The sequence below is a fragment of the Mastomys coucha genome, unplaced genomic scaffold (assembly GCF_008632895.1).
Source record: "Mastomys coucha isolate ucsf_1 unplaced genomic scaffold, UCSF_Mcou_1 pScaffold9, whole genome shotgun sequence".
NCBI classification, from domain to species: domain Eukaryota; kingdom Metazoa; phylum Chordata; class Mammalia; order Rodentia; family Muridae; genus Mastomys; species Mastomys coucha.
The window spans coordinates 7003029-7018307 of NW_022196915.1; the positions used below are offsets into that span (position 1 = coordinate 7003029).

At 50.8% G+C, this 15279-nt stretch overlaps 1 protein-coding gene across 3 annotated transcripts; it reads right to left on the reverse strand.

Annotated features, from left to right (window-relative positions):
• Window positions 1–5461: 5461 nt before the first annotated feature.
• On the reverse strand, window positions 5462–14828 carry LOC116084539 (potassium channel subfamily K member 16-like). 3 transcript variants are annotated; one of them, XM_031361606.1, is made up of 8 exons: window positions 14726–14828; window positions 14499–14556; window positions 11597–11845; window positions 8010–8124; window positions 7449–7508; window positions 6904–7070; window positions 6192–6277; window positions 5462–5937 (listed from the first exon to the last, which is right to left on the reverse strand). In XM_031361606.1, exons 3-8 carry the CDS (start codon window positions 11807–11809, stop codon window positions 5778–5780), a joined length of 801 nt encoding a protein of 266 aa, XP_031217466.1. In that variant the 5' UTR covers window positions 11810–11845; window positions 14499–14556; window positions 14726–14828; the 3' UTR covers window positions 5462–5777. The 3 variants fall into 3 exon arrangements, with proteins under 3 accessions (XP_031217466.1, XP_031217464.1, XP_031217465.1); XM_031361604.1 differs by having other exon boundaries at window positions 6192–6357; XM_031361605.1 differs by lacking the exon at window positions 7449–7508 and having other exon boundaries at window positions 6192–6357.
• Window positions 14829–15279: the final 451 nt, after the last annotated feature.

The following is a 15279-nucleotide window of genomic DNA, read 5'->3' on the forward strand; positions in this document are numbered from 1 at the left end:
TATATATTGAAAAAAAAAAAAAAGCAGGGTGTGGGACTGTGAATGTGTGATCTCAGTACTAGGGGAGGGGTCTTGGGGGAAGGAGAGATAGGAAAATCCCTGGGGGTTCTCCAGCCAGTTAACTCAGCCAGTTTTGGTGAGTCCTGGGTCACGATTAGAGACCCTCCCTGTCTTAACAAAACAAGGTGGATGGCTACAGAGGAAAAATAAACAAAATTGGCCTCTGCCAGACAGACAGACAGACACATGTTAAATAAAAATAAATAAATATTTAAATACAGATTTAAAAATATCAGGATGGTCCTTCCAGGGTCTCTGGGAGGTCCGTGGAGACAGAGGGACCTTCCACACACACTTGTCTCAAAGATTGCCAATGCTCCCTGGAATCATCAGAGCTCCCTCCTAGAAGAATTAGTTAAAACCACACAGAGGACTCTGTACAGTGCAATTCACCTGCTCACTTAGTTAGGCAAGGTAAGGAGGCTGCTGGTCAGAGAAACTGGAAGCTGCATGCTGGCATTGAATCATAGTTGGTGTGAGCCTGCCACCTAGTGGTAGGTCCTGGGTCATGCAGGGGATGCCAAGGGGAAGGGCCTTAGGGCCACTCACTGACAGGCATTATTTCGTATAGACTCAAGCTCTCTGCCCATACTGTTTCCAGACAACAGTTTCCAGGCACCCTTTTCTGATGAGTTCCACCTCAGCTTGGCTCTAGACAGGAAATGGGTCTGAAGAACAGGGATGTCAGGTGCTGGTGGACTAAGAGGGGCTGTAGGAGGGCTGGGTCGAATGACTAAAGTCCCACAGGGAAGCAGCTCCCAAAATTCAAAGCGTGTGCAGTGCCTCTGGTGCCTGGCAAAATACAGAACCCTACAAGTTCTGAGGCAGCGGGTGCTGCTTTTAGGAGGGTAGAGATTGTGCTGTAGAGCTGAGCGCTTTATAGGTGTGACACCCTGGATCAGATCCCTCACATGCTCCACTGCCTCTCAGGGAGGCTCCATTGACTCTCAGGGAGAAGCCACTTCCCCAGCCCCACCAGACTGTACCTAGCCATTACTGATAGTGGTGATGGTGGACACGGAAAGGAAGAGTCTGCAAGCTCTCACTAGTGGTATTTCCTAGGAGGCTGGTCCCATCTTTATATGCTCGGATGATGCCCTGGAGAAGAAGCTGAAGTGACCAACAGGATCTTGGGAGGGGGGCTTGGCTCCTGCACCCCCAGACACCCACATACCCACACCTATACCAGCCTACACTCGGACTCTGGCAATCTTCACGTTATATTAGACAATTTCTACAAAGTGAGACACTTCCTTCTGGAGTGGGGAAGAGACACTCAAAGGACTTACTGTGAGGTCTCAAACTCAGGACAAATGGCTGACTGAGGTGCCTATCAACACTGTCCACCAACCTCTCAGCATCACTAGCACGTGTTGTGAAGACTGGCTGGCGTTCCCTGCCCCCTACTCTAAACTCTCTTGGGCCCTTCCCCCAGCTTCTCTTCCCTGTACAACCCACCCATTTTGGCTACCGTCCTCTTGGTCGCGTGACCACTGCTCTTGGTTCCTATTACCCTCTCCTCTTCCCTTCCCACCCCAGGATCCCCTCATTGTCCAGTTCAGTCTGGACTCTTCCAGATGCCTCTGTTTACTCTCTCCATCATATTTACAATAAACCTTCTCCGCAGTCATATCTAGGAGCCACATGCACTCAACTTCATTTCTTCATTCACTTGCTCTACGGCTCAGAAGGTTACAGGGTTCACAATGCCCCTCTTCCGTGTTATGTGCACAGAGAAGAGACTCTTCAGTGTGGCTGCCTACAAGTTGTATGGTGAGCTCGGCTTCTGTGCATTATTACCTCTGCTGGGATGGGCTTTTCAGTAATGCAGTTGTCTTTGATGCCCCAGGCTCCTGTTAGTAACCCCAACAAACTCACTAGTTCATCCAGATAGACCTGGGTTGGACTATTCCTCTAGTAATTCATTGGTGCCCTAACTGGGTGAAGACATTCATTGTATCCCCAGAAAAAAACACACTCATTCTTGACTCCAAGCCTGATCAGGGCAAGGAGTCTCTACCCATCCTGCCAACCTAGGGCTCCCCGGAGGCAGGGATCATGAGGACAGCCCCTTCCATTGCGTCCTACGGCTGGGTCAGGATGGGCTCTGAGCTATTTCTCAGGCCTAACTAATCATTTGCTGCCCAGTTTATTCCCAGTCTCGCAGGCAGCAATAGGTTGGGTGCCACTGGAAGAAGACAGAGACGTGACCTGAGCCTTCAGTGGGACGGAGGACACAGGCCATCAAGGCTATTTCAGGGGTGAAGGAGGCTGTGTTGAAGTTGGTCGATTTCTACATGCCTCAGCTTCCTTATCTGTAAAATGAGAATATTAAGGATGGCTAATCCTTTTTGTGAAGGTTAAGTCTGCAGAGCATCCCTAGGAATTCTGGGAAACATCCACATGCATAGGTGTGCACAGAAGCAGCCTCTGAGCAGTCAGTGGCTTCGGCTCTTGGCTGTGCAGGCCTGTATTCACACTAACCCTCTCTGAGCCTTGGCTCATCTCCAAGTGGGGAGGATATCTGCTAGTGAGACTCCTGAGAAGGAAATGGGGGCTGAGCGAGGGAAGGGCTGCCACAGAAGTATTTATTGATTGTGGTGGTTGTGGGTAGACACGGCCCCCACCCTGCCTAGCTCCAGATCCTGCCCAATTGGTCTGCCCAGTAGTTCAGAAGTCTGTCTCCACTGAGCTGACCTCCTGTCCCACCCCCAACAATTTCCTCTTCCATTCTGGTATCTGGCTTCAGCTTAGAGACGTGGGGCACGGCAGTGTGAAGATTCTTCACCCAGGCATGTGGGTTGAAGCTCTGTCCCTGCACGCTGTGTGGATATTAATGCAAACACTGACTTGCTCAGTTGCCTGGCCCCATGGTCCTTGTGGGCCATGAATGGAAGAGCCCTCCATGGGAAGCCCTGCCAAGGTGAACCACTTTCTGCCCCCCTATCTTAGAGCATCCTCATCAGCTGAGGAGCCTTTGGCACCTTCTGCCCACTTGTTTCATCCTGGTCCTCACTGCAGGTGGGGCAGGATGTCCTCTAGGAAAACTGGATCCTCAGATCCAGCCCAGGTCCCCTCACTCTCAGACCCTCTCTCCTTTGTTCCTGTCCGGGGCAAGCACAATTTGACCCTATTTTACCCATCCCTATTGGATAAGCCCTTTCCCAAGTGCCAAGGATCTGTTCAGGCCCTGGGTCCTGTCCTTCCTTAGAGCCTCACCTCACCCCAAGGGTTCCTATTTGCCCCACCCCTACCTCGTGTGCCCTTTGGAAAAGTCTAGACATGGCTTTTTAGCCTTTGCACTTGATCCCACGGGACTGTCCCTACACAGGGCTGCCACCAGATCAAATGCTATCTTGACCCCATCACAACTGCCCTGTAGCTTGTGACCCAGGGAAGCACACCTTCTGTATTGCTTATTTCCAAATTTAGGATGTTCTTACAAGGCCATCATCTCCTTAAAGATGGAGGCCTTTTCCATTGCTGTCCAGCCCAGCCATGACCACCCACCCTCAATTGCACAGCCCTGCTGTTTCCAGGCCTGTGCCCTCATTCTCTCTATGGGATAATAGCTCCCAGGATCCCAGGCCAGAACATTCTTCATCTCTGCTATGCATCCCGTGAGCCCCTGTCCAATCCACTTTCCCCCAGGCTGGCCCCTACTCCAGATCAGCAGGTCTAGCACTGGGACATCCAGACACGTTTAGTTCTATAGCTTCTATAGCGCTGGAAGCTGCGGCTGGGGTCCCCGGACCAGAACACTACAGTGCCCAGCACCAAAATAGCCAGAAAGGAGAGTAGCAGGAGCCTGGTGCCCCGCATGCTGCAGCCGCCAGCTCACCAAGGGGCAGTGGGAGATCGCCGTCCACAGGTGATGGAGTGGAAGGGACCTTGGTGCGCTAACACAACTGGGGAGACCAGAACTATGGTGTACAGGAGCCAGGCAAAATGCCCTTCTCTTTCATTTCCCTGTTCAGGAGTACTAGAGGATGGAATAGCCCTGCCCACCCTCAAGGATCCAATCCCTGCAACAATAAAAAGACTCCCCTAGAAGAGTGTGGAGTGCCTACCCCCACACCAGAGGAAAGGAGCTGGCCATTGGGTAGCAGCCACAGCCATGAGAGAGAAGGGTCCAGAGAACTCCTTTTCCCCCACCCCCGCCCGACCCCACCCTGGCGCTTCCCATGCAGTAGGAGAGACTCCTGAAATCCACTGCAGAGAAAAAAAACAGCAGCCAAGTTTATTATCACAGGACTCCTGCCTAAGCTGAGGGGCCAGGGACTTCCTCCAAGCGCTTGCTTATATCACCCTAGATCTCCCTATAGCCACTGTACTAAAAAAATAAAATAAAATAGGGGCCAATTGGGTATGGTTTGTCTGTGCTGTCCAGCGTTGGGAGGCTAGCAGGCAAGAGAACCCGACCGGAACTTTCCTTGCTGCTTTGGAGGGAAGTCCCTGCATCTCCATCCACGCAGAACAGAAGTAGGGTCCAACATGTGTAGAGGTGTTGGAGACAGATCCAGATGTCAGATTTCAATCCTTTCCTGGGTGGCAGTAAGACTTGGGCACTGGGAACCCTCTGCCAATGTGAGTCCTTCCCTGGGGCTCCCCACAACCTCTGGGGCCCACAGTCCCACCCCCACCCTTAATACTATAAAGAGGACACAGAACTTGGGAACACCGCTGTCACTGGAGAGGTAAAGGAAGTCCAAACAAAAATCAGTTCCTAATCCTGTGAGTCTGGGCCGAACCACTCCTCCCTTCTGGCCCACAGTGTCGCTATCTGGCAGAGGGACCGCAGATGAAGAGAGTTCCCATGGGAGTCCATGCCACCAGGGAGTTCACAGTCTATGAAGCTCTTGGGATCTTCTGCCCACCCCTCCCCCAGCTTCTCAGGGGGGAGTAAAGAGGTCTAAGTGTGCTCTGAGGGTCAGGGGAGGTCATGTTCAGGAAAGTGGTGGAACCCCTGAAAGGGGTCCCCAGTGTTGTTCTAGGATTCCTCTCCACTTGCGGGCAAGGAGAGCTGGGGAATTCTGCCTGGCAGTCTTCTTGTTCCTCAGCTGTGAGACGCCCGAGGATGGCTTCCTGTGTGCACCAAAGGCATCCCCACGTGTGTGTCCATCTCCCCTCCTCCAGCCACTGCCCTGAACTTTCATTCTCCCCAGGTTTTTTCCCATCAAGGATGAAGATGCTGCTTTGGAGCTCCTTCAAGACTGATGACACATTGAAGGCAGAAACCACCACTGTCAAAGCCCAAGAGCCAGGCACAGGGCCTGCTACCTAGCAGGGACCTGTTAAGAGCCTACCGTGTATGTAGTAAATAATACAAAAATCAAGTCCACCTTTGCTTGCAGCCTAAGGGCTCCCACGACTATGATAAGATGGCTGGCAGTCAGTAGGGATTTGGCCACCACGATCCATGTTGGGTTTAACTCCTCCGGGTTCTCTTTGGGAGATGGGGGAAAGCTCCCAAGGGCAACCTTCACATCTCCATCCATGCAGATCTTTGATTAATGTCTCCTCATCTCCCCTCAGTAACTTTGTAGGCACATCTGTCTCCTTTCTCTCTCTGGAGAGATGCTGGGTAGTGTGTGGGTTGAGAAGAAAGGGGAAGGGCAGGGAATGGCATTGGGTTTGGGGAGGCCAGGGCACTTGGGTCTCATGCAGAGATGGGGATTTTCTGCGATCTGGGCTCAGAGTCAGGGGCTGCTCCATCCTTAAGGTCCAGGCCTCTGATGAGCTGCCAGAGCCGGGAGCACCTGTGCAGAAGCAGGGATCCCAGGCTGAGGACCACCGCCAGCCACGCCAGTCCTAGTAGGATCCATATAGCTGCCAAGCTCCGATACACAGCGATGTAATGCTTGCTGGGGTCTGTGCCTGCCGGGGGAAAGTGATGGCTTGTGTCTGAGGGAACTGCCACCCCCCGGGTTCCATAAGAATGTGCTCTCCCTCATCCTCATACCACGGACTACTAACGGAGGAAGCAGTGATAGCTACTATACCAGAGACTTCTGAGGAGGCCACCAAGAGTTCACAGCAGCTGCAGAAGTAGCAACCTCACACAGCTGATACCTCCGTGTTCATCACCCTAGTGGGTGTCCACCAAGATAACCTGATTATCCCATTCTCACCGACAACATAGTCCCCGAAGCCAATAGTGCTGAGGGTGATGAAGGCGAAGTAGAAGCCTTCCCGGAAGCTCCAGCCCTCCACGTGGCTGAAGAACATGGGTGGGAAGATGAGAATGACCAGGGTCCCCAAGGTCAGGAACAGAGCCAGGCCCAGGACCTGCAGGAGCTGGGAGGGGAAGAGTCTGCCCTTGAGACCACCATTGCAGGGCAACGTCTAACCTCCCCTGCCACCCCATCCCTGCTGCAGACTTCTGGGTGGGACTCCACCCATGAGCATGAGATTTGTATGTGCCAAGCTTTCCTGGACAGGAAAATGTATAGTGGGGTCAAGGAAGGAGTCAAAGACCCTTTTAAACTTGAGAATCACACTTGAGCAGGTCTGGGATTAGACTACTGTCCCCCTCCAAACTGTTCCAGATCCCTCTGTGGGGCATGCTGGGTATCCTGAAGACTGTTTGGACCACATGAAAGAATGTTGAATACCCATGACGGCCGTGGAGAGATAATGTTCAACTGCTCCACCAAAGAAGGATGCAGCACAGAGTTGCCTCGCACACGGGGACAATCCTCTTAGTCATATGCAGTACCTGGCCCTCAGCCCTTTACAGGTAGACCCCATAGTCAAGGTGCTGTACAGCCCTTTGAGGCCACGCCCTGCCCAGTCAACCATCTGTCCCCAAGGGCCTGGAGGGGAGGGAGGACACCGCCTTACCTGGGAATGCCTGGGGTGGTCCTCCCACCTGTCCAGCGTGGTCAGGTGGGCACGCAGCCCTGTGCCCAGATGGTTGAGGAAGACCACGTTGAGTGGGATTCCCATCAGGGCATAGAAGACACAGAAGATCTGCCCTGCCTCCGTGCTGGGTGCTAGGTTTCCATAACCTGCCGGGCAAGGGATGTGCAGATTCGGGGAAGAGAGAGCCCAGAGCTGGCCCCCACCCCCAATCACCAGCTCTAGCAGAGGTTTGTCTCCATCACCTCTGTGGGAAGAGGAGAGGTCCGTGCTCCCATGGACACTCCCCCTACTCTCTGATAGAACCACCTCTATTTACAGAAAGCTCATCACCAATGATGCTGCCTCCGCAAAGCCCACCTCCACTCTGCCTCCCTGACAGGCATGATTCCCTGAGATGTTTTATGTCATTTCTATCTAATTACCCACTTTGCCTTGTGTTATTATAACAATTTAATCATCCCTCTTTGAGGGATTGAAAGCTCTGAAGGCCAAGCCTGGGACAGATCCAAGTCTGTACACCTCACCTCCTCTGTCACTCTGCCTGGCTTGCCAAGGAAGATGGACGGAATTGGACTTGGACTTAACTGAATGGAAGAAAGGTCTGTGTAAGTGAGGCCCGGGGCAGGGGGAGGAGGTCACCAGGAGCAAGCAGCGTGGGCTTTCTGTTGGCACCTCATCTTTTCAGGACACTGAGCTATCAACTGTTGCCTTGAGGAACAGTTGCTGTGCACGAACACCCTCCCACCTCTCTCTCTACCCCCGAGAGAACCTTTATCCCAGGTATGAGCTTGATCTGTGGCCAGGTATGAAGAGTTAATACACCAGGACCAGCTACCTGCTGGGCAGGTGAAGTCAACAGGACTGGCTCTCATTATAGCTCTGTCTCTAACCCTTCAGTGTGACCCAGAGAAGTGAGTCTGTGCAATGACAGCTGCAGCCAGCCTGGCTGCCTACCCACTTCCCAGTCTGTGCCCTGTGTGCCACCTCCAGGATAAACCACATCCTCATCCCAGCAATGGCATTTAGAATGGATCCCAAGCTGAGCAGGGCCTGGGAGGCTGGCCCCTCGCTCCTCTCCTCTTTACCTATGGTGGTGACCACTGTGCCTGCAAAGAAGAAGCTGCTCCCGAAGTCCCAGTTGCTGGGGTTGGTGGAGTTGCCTTTAGGGTTCACTCCTTTCACCCAGGCTTCCAGGATGACCTACAGGAGAAGCATGGTCAGCAGGATCAGCAGTTACTGAGCGCAGTCTGTCACCAAGCTCTCAGAAGAATGCTTTCCTGTCTCTTAGACAGCACCATTCCTGTTTCACAGAAATGGGCGTGGTGGCTTGGAGGCTCTGGCTAAGACACTGAGTGGCTAGCGGTTGACTGAAGTGTGTGCTCTAATGAGCCAGAGGAAAGCTAGGGCCTAAGGAGATGGTGTGGAGATGCTCTTGATAGCTAGGAAAATACACACACACACACACACACACACACACACACGGGTGGGTAATAGGACAAGATGAGTTTTTGCTGAATGCTTCTGGGAGAGTTTGCTACCCAATGTAGGGTCTGGGGCTGCCTTTCCCTTGGGCAGGTAGTGGGAATGAGAGCTTTCCTGGACATGGGGTGTGTGTGAGCATACTGGCAGCCTCATTCTCTGATACTCTCTAGTGAGTGTAACCCATGCCTGTAAGAGAAATCCCATCAGAGAGTCCCACACGTGTATGTGTGTGTGTGTGGTGTGTGTGTGTGTGTGCTTTATGTATCCATGTTTTTTGTTTCTAGAACAGAAGCCTTAACAGGCTCGAACTTGTGCCCTCACCCCTCACGGGAAATGGGCAGGGTTCCCTCCCCCCCTAACTCTAGCCTTCTCCCTTTAGCTGGGAACTTGTCTTAGGGTGGTGGTTCAGCCTTGGTATCTGGCAGTGCCCCAAAGGCGGGAGAGCCATTGAGAAGTATGGTTGCTCCTGCCTTTTTCCTGTGGGAACTGATGTTCACCAGCTGGGTGGAGGCCTCCTGGCCCTCACTTGGGCAGACTTTGGCCTCCTCTTTCCCACACGCAGGGAGCTGGGGCAGGCATTCCAGAGTATGTCCTCTCCCTGGAGACTTTCACCCTTGGGCACAGCATTTGCCTAGGACCCTGGCTGTCCTTGGCGCCTCTCTAAGCCTTCCAACCTGTGGAGAAGGCTTTCTGACTCCTGTGATGGGTCCGAGTGTGGGTGAGTGTCCTCAGGGAATCCAACGGTAATGGAGAAAGGGGCTGATGGACAAGCTTGCTTCCTCATGGAGTCAAGTTTGAACACTACACTCAGCACTGTGTGTGACTCAGCACTGTGAGTTCGTTCCCCAGGAACCAGAATCCCCCAAATCTTATTTCCAGGTTCCGCTTATTCTCATCTGGGAGGTAAGAGTTTGTCCTGCAACTGAGGACTTTCAGGGGTGTGTCTGTTTCATCTTTCCTGGTGAGTCTTTGAACTGACCCCTTGGAATGCAGTCAGACCTCGTCCATCCTTGCCCCTTGACTACAGAGCTGGTTTAAGCCTTGTTACCTGTCTTCCCACTCCTCATTCCTGACTCCACCACCAGTCCAAGGTTTGGGGGTGTTCCTGACTCAGGCTTGCTTCTGGGATGGGGGGTGCTGGAGATGAACACCATCCATCCCTGAGTAACTGTACTTGGAGTCTATCCACAGATAGAAAAACAGAAGAGTCCCCTCTGTTCACATCTCATCTAGCAGGCCTGTTGCTCTCAGTCCCAAGAGATGTCTTAGGGCCTCAGCACCACCTGGTGAGCTCACCCAAAGCGCCCGAGTCAGCAAGCCTGGGTGAATGCTGACGCTTGCTTTCCTGGCACGCTCTCAGGCGTTGCTACTAGTGAGGGAGGGCCACAGACTCCACCTTAAAAATTCACACTCTCAACAGTACCCTGTCCTCAGCGGGTGAGCTAGTTTATATAAGGTAGAATAGAGGGCTCCCCATGGAGAAGCACGGGTGTGAGTTCTGCCTCAGCCAGTGACTGTGCAGTCTTGTCGACGCCCTGAGTCTCTCACCTTCCAGCTGAAGACAGTGGCTGCAGTAAGCAAATGGGAAGAAGGCACCTGCAGGGCGCTCAGCCACAGGTGCTGAATCACGATGGCCCAGAGCCCCATCCCCACCCACAAACACACATTCTCACTGTGCCGCTGACTGTGCTTGGCCTGTGGCTTGGCTTTCACTAACACTACCTGTTCCACCTGTCTGTCCATCTTCTCAGTGCCCCACCTTTGCCCAAAACACCTAGTTTTGCTTTGTTTTTGGAAGAGAGGGAGGCAGGAGGCAGGAAGTAAGACCACCCAGGGGTCCAGTTCTGGCAGCGTTCATCCACTCCGCCTGGCCGTTGTCCACCAGCCCAGCTGGTTCTAACCTTTGTGTGTGTCTCCATCCAGGGAGACAAGCTGGAGCAACAGTCCTGAGAAGTGGGAGAGTGTGAGAGAGGACGTCTCTGGAGTGTTGAAGACTGACAGTTCACGTGTGTCAACTGCAGATCCATTTTCTTTGTGGATGTACAGGTGTCTATACACATTTGCTTATGAGCAGAGAGTTGTGTACATATATGTTTGTACGGGTGGCCAGGGCTCAACCGAGGGTGTCATTCCTCAGAGCCATCAACCTTGTTTGGGTTTTGCCTTAAGACAGGGTCCCTCACAGAACTAGAGCTTGCCCTTTGGTTAGGCTGGTCTGGCCTAGCCAGTGAGCTCTCAAGATCTACCTATCTCCCCAACCCACCAACCCAATGCTGGGGTCACAGGCACTTGCAGTCATACCCAGAGTTATACATAGGGGCCAGGTCCCTGTGCTTACAAAGTTATCTTTCCTACTAAGCCATCTGCCTAGCTTTCCATCTTTTCTTTTCTCTTTCTTTCTTCCTCTCTTCCTTCCTTTCTTCCTTCCTCTCTTTCTTCCTTCCTTCCTCTCTTTCTCCCTTTCTTTCTTCCTCTCTTTCTTCCTTTCTCTTTCTTTCTTTCTTTCTTTCTTTCTTTCTTTCTTTCTTTGAGACAGGCTTTCTTATTGGCCCGAGGCTTGCCCATTTGGCAAGGCTGGCTGGCCAGAGAGCCCAAGGGATCTGCCTGTCTAGGCCGCTCCAGTGCTAAGATTACAAGCCACAATGGCTGGCTTTTTTTTTTTTTAATTATATTTTAATTAGTACATAGCAGTGTGTGGGGGTGTGTTTATATGCGTGTGGAAATGCATGTGCCATTGTGTGCATGTCAAGTTCAGAGGACAACTTCCAGGAGTTGGTTCTCTCCTTTCCCCATGTGAGCTTCAGGAATTGAACTCCAGTCATTAGGCTCCCTGCCAAGTGCTTTTACTCACTGAGCCATCTTACCCGCCCACCTTTCTAATGGGGGATCTGGGTCTAGAACGCAGGTCCTCATATTTGCTTGGCTGATGCTTGGTTGAGCCAACTCCCCAACCCCAGATGTATTTTTTCTTCTCATCTTACTGATGAGGACATTTAGGTTAAGTGACTGGATCAAGGTCACATAACAGACCTGAGGATCAGGGCCCCGGACTAAATCTCTCCAGGCTCTAGCTCCCTCCATACTCTGCTTCCAAACAGGGAACCAACCTCCAGGTGGTGGCTCTGCTCCTGCCACCAGCCGCTCCATCACCTCCGCACTCTTCCTGTCCCATCCTTTCATACTCTCTCACCTGTACAAACTGCTCCAGGGCCTGCTGGTCCAGGCAGGTGTAGTTCTCTAAGAAGCGTAGCTTTTCCAGCTGGAACTGGTCCCTGGATTGAGCCTCTGCCTGTTTCTCCAGCAGCTGGAAGACGGTGGCCCCAAGCAGCAGGTAGCAGATATAAGCCAGAAGCAGGGGCAATATTTGGCCACCCCAGCAGCTGCGGACCCCAGCACGGGGCATGATGTGGCCAGGACTCTGCAGCAGCTGTCAGGGTGGCTGCTGGCGAGAGTTGGAAGAGGTGAGAGAGCCCCTGCCACTGCCTGTCCTGTCCTCCACCGCACAGGTGTCTGCGGCAGGGGAGTCTGTTTGAACAGTGCGGTGTGCAAACAGGCCTGCCATCCCCCACCCAGCCTTGTTTTTCCATGCAGAACAGCAAGGCAGAAAATGCATGGGCCCCTCAGGGACACCAACAGGCTTCTCCTGAGCTCATCTGGTCTTATCTTCTGCTTCCAAGGGAGGCTGAGTGTCTGGGAGAGAATCCGATCAGGAGCCCACTCTGCTGGGACTGAAGGGATCTTCACAACTTCAGATTCCTCGCTTGGGAAGGCTCCCAGCTCAAGCACAGGAGACTGGGAGGGAAGTCTCACAAAGGTGTGGGTTGGCCTTGCTTACAGAAGGGAATAGGGAGAATTGACCTGCCTATTGGGGGAACCTGGGGCTGAGTAAACCGGAGTAAAACAAATCAAAGTAAAGTAAACAGGCAGATGACAGCCTTGCTTAGCAGCATTATCAATTGGTGCTCCTGATACACGGACAGCCCTGGTTACGACCAGCTATCGCTTGGCCAATGGTTGGTCTTCCTTGAGACGCTTGAGCAGGTTGTCTGGAGGATGATGCTGAGCTCAGGAGACAAAAGTGTGCAGAAGGCAGAAACCCTGTGCGAGTCTCCACCCAGTGCTGTTGGGGGCTCCTTTTTCCACAGGAGGACCTACAGTGCCTCAGTTGATCTTTGGTAGATGTGACTACTTTATTGACATTATATAATAATTCACTTAACATACCGCACATATGTGCAATTACTGATTTACCTTTTCCTTTTCAGTTGTTAGCTCAGCCTTTAACAGCTGACCTATCTCTCCAGACACACCTACCTACCTATCTGTCTGTCTGTCTTGGTTTCGTTTCGGTTTTGGTTTTAATGCAAAGACTCAGTGTAGCCCTGGCTGGGCTGGAACATGGTATGTAGACCAGGCTGGTTTTAAATCCACATAGATCCACTGTCCTCTGAGTACCAGGATTAAAGGCATGTGACACCATGACCAGCTAGCCCATTTTATTTAAAAATATTTATTTAGCTTTATTTTGTGTGTATGGGTGTTTTGCCTGTATGTATGTCTGTGCATCATGTGCAGTCCAGAAGAGGGTGTCAGATCCCTTGGAACTGGAGTTGTGGGTAGTTGTGAGCTTCTGTGTGGGTGCTAGGAATCGAACCTGAGGCCTCTGGAAGAGCAGATAGTATGTGCTCTTAACCACTGAGCACACACTATCAATAAACACACTGTCAAATAAACAATAAACCTCGGGCTTATTGTTTATTTCCTTCTTAATGTTTATTTTTATATATGTGTATGTTTGTGGGTATGGATGCACACCATGTGTGAGTGGGTACCCATAGAGTCCAAGAGGGCATCAAATGTCCTGGAGCTAGAATTACAGGCAGTTGTGAGCTAACAAATGTGGGTGCTGAAGTTTTAACCACTGAAACACCTCTCCAGCCCCACCCCTCTTTTTTTCTTTTGAGATAAGATCTCAACTAGCCCAGGATGACCTCAAACTTGGCATCTAGCAAAGACTGACCTTGAGCTAATGCTCCTCTTGTTCTCCACCTTTTTGGGGATGGGATTACACGTGTGTGCTTGCTCCATATTTGGTTTATAGGAGGCTGGGGCTCTAACTAGGGCTTGGTGAGTGCTAGGCAAGCATTCTACCAACTGAGCTATATCCCCAGCCTGTATGTTTGGTGCCTGAGGCACTTAGCACAATGCCAGCTCTTGCACATCTTGTTTGTGAGGTGCCCAACTTGGACGCTGGGCATTAACCCTTATGTCCACTGGTAGAACAGGAAGTACTCTTAACTGCTGAAACATCTCCCCAGATATATCTATTTATATTTATACATAAACACATTTTATGGATAAAGACAAAGCATCTTGGAAAATATAAACCTTTTGGCTCAGTGCACTGGATGCTCTTTCAGAGGACCTGGGTTGGGTTCCCATCACTGTCATGGCAGCTCACCACCCTCTGTAACTATAGTCCCAGGGGATCCAACACCCTCTTCAGGCCTCCTCGGGTGCTAGATGCTTGCACAAGACAAATACCCTCAGGCAAAACACACATAAAATAAAAAAATAAAATAAACACACTTTTTTTTAGAGATTTACTTATTATATGTAAGTATTGTAGCTGTCTTCAGACACACCAGAAGAGGGCATCCGATCTCATTACAGATGGTTGTGAGCCACCACGTGGTTTCTGGGATTTGAACTCGGGACCTCTGGAAGAGCAGTCAGTGCTCTTAACTGCTGAGCCATCTCTCCAGCTCAGAAACAAACTTTATAAAAGAAAAAAAAAACACCCTCATATTCCCGCACCTCTATATGCCTACTTATCTTGTCAGTGGTAGGTTTGCTTTGGTGAGTACATGTAATTGTTTTAATAACTTCATTTATATCCATTAAATCTTTAAGTTGACTTGTAAAGTAATGGGCTTAATTATGGCAGTTTCATCTGTAGATGTCATCATACTTGGTTCTTACTCATCTCTCCATTACTGTCCTCTCCCACTGTTTTAATTTCATTTCTGTTGCTGTAATAAAATGCCCTGACAGAAGGCAACTTAAGAGTGAAGGCAGTCTATTCTACTTACTATTCCAGGTCTTTGGGGGGAAGTCAAGGCAGGAACTCAAGCAAGCAGCCAGTCACCTCTATAGTCAAGAGCAGAGAGAAAATAAGCATGGATTCTTGCTTGTTTGCTTTTCAGCTACTCAGTTTCTCCACCCATACAGTTCAGGACCCCTGCCTAGGGAATGGTGCTGCCCACAATGGGCTGGGTCTTCCTACACAAATTAACAATCAAGAGAGTCCCCAACAGACATGTCCCTGTAGAGGATTTCTCATGAAGACTCTCTTCCCAACGAATACTAAATTGTGTCAAGTTGATGGTTGACTAAGCAGCACATGCCCATGCTCACTGCCCTTCTTTATCTGATATACTACCACCCTCTATTGTTATGTCACATGCATTCCATTACCCTTCTCCAGCCCTACTTCCTTAAGGCCCACTTTCTAATTCCATGTAGAAACACACACACATACACACACACACACACTTAAATTTAGATTCTGCTTATGGGAGAAAACATGTAGTATTTGCCATTCTGAGTCTGGCTCATTTTGGAGCGTAACATAACAATCTCCAGTTCTGTGTATTTTCTTACCAATGTCTTGATTTTACTTTTTTTAATGGACAAGCAGTATGCAGTATTCCATGGTGTATAGATACCACATTTTCTTTGTCCATCATCTGTTGTTGGCAGTATATTTCACTGAATTTTTCTGCACACTCACCTTGAAAACAGTCATGCCTCCACAGTGTAGTAGTTACTTTTCTCATTGCTGAGAGAATAGTTGACTAAAGCAACTTAGGG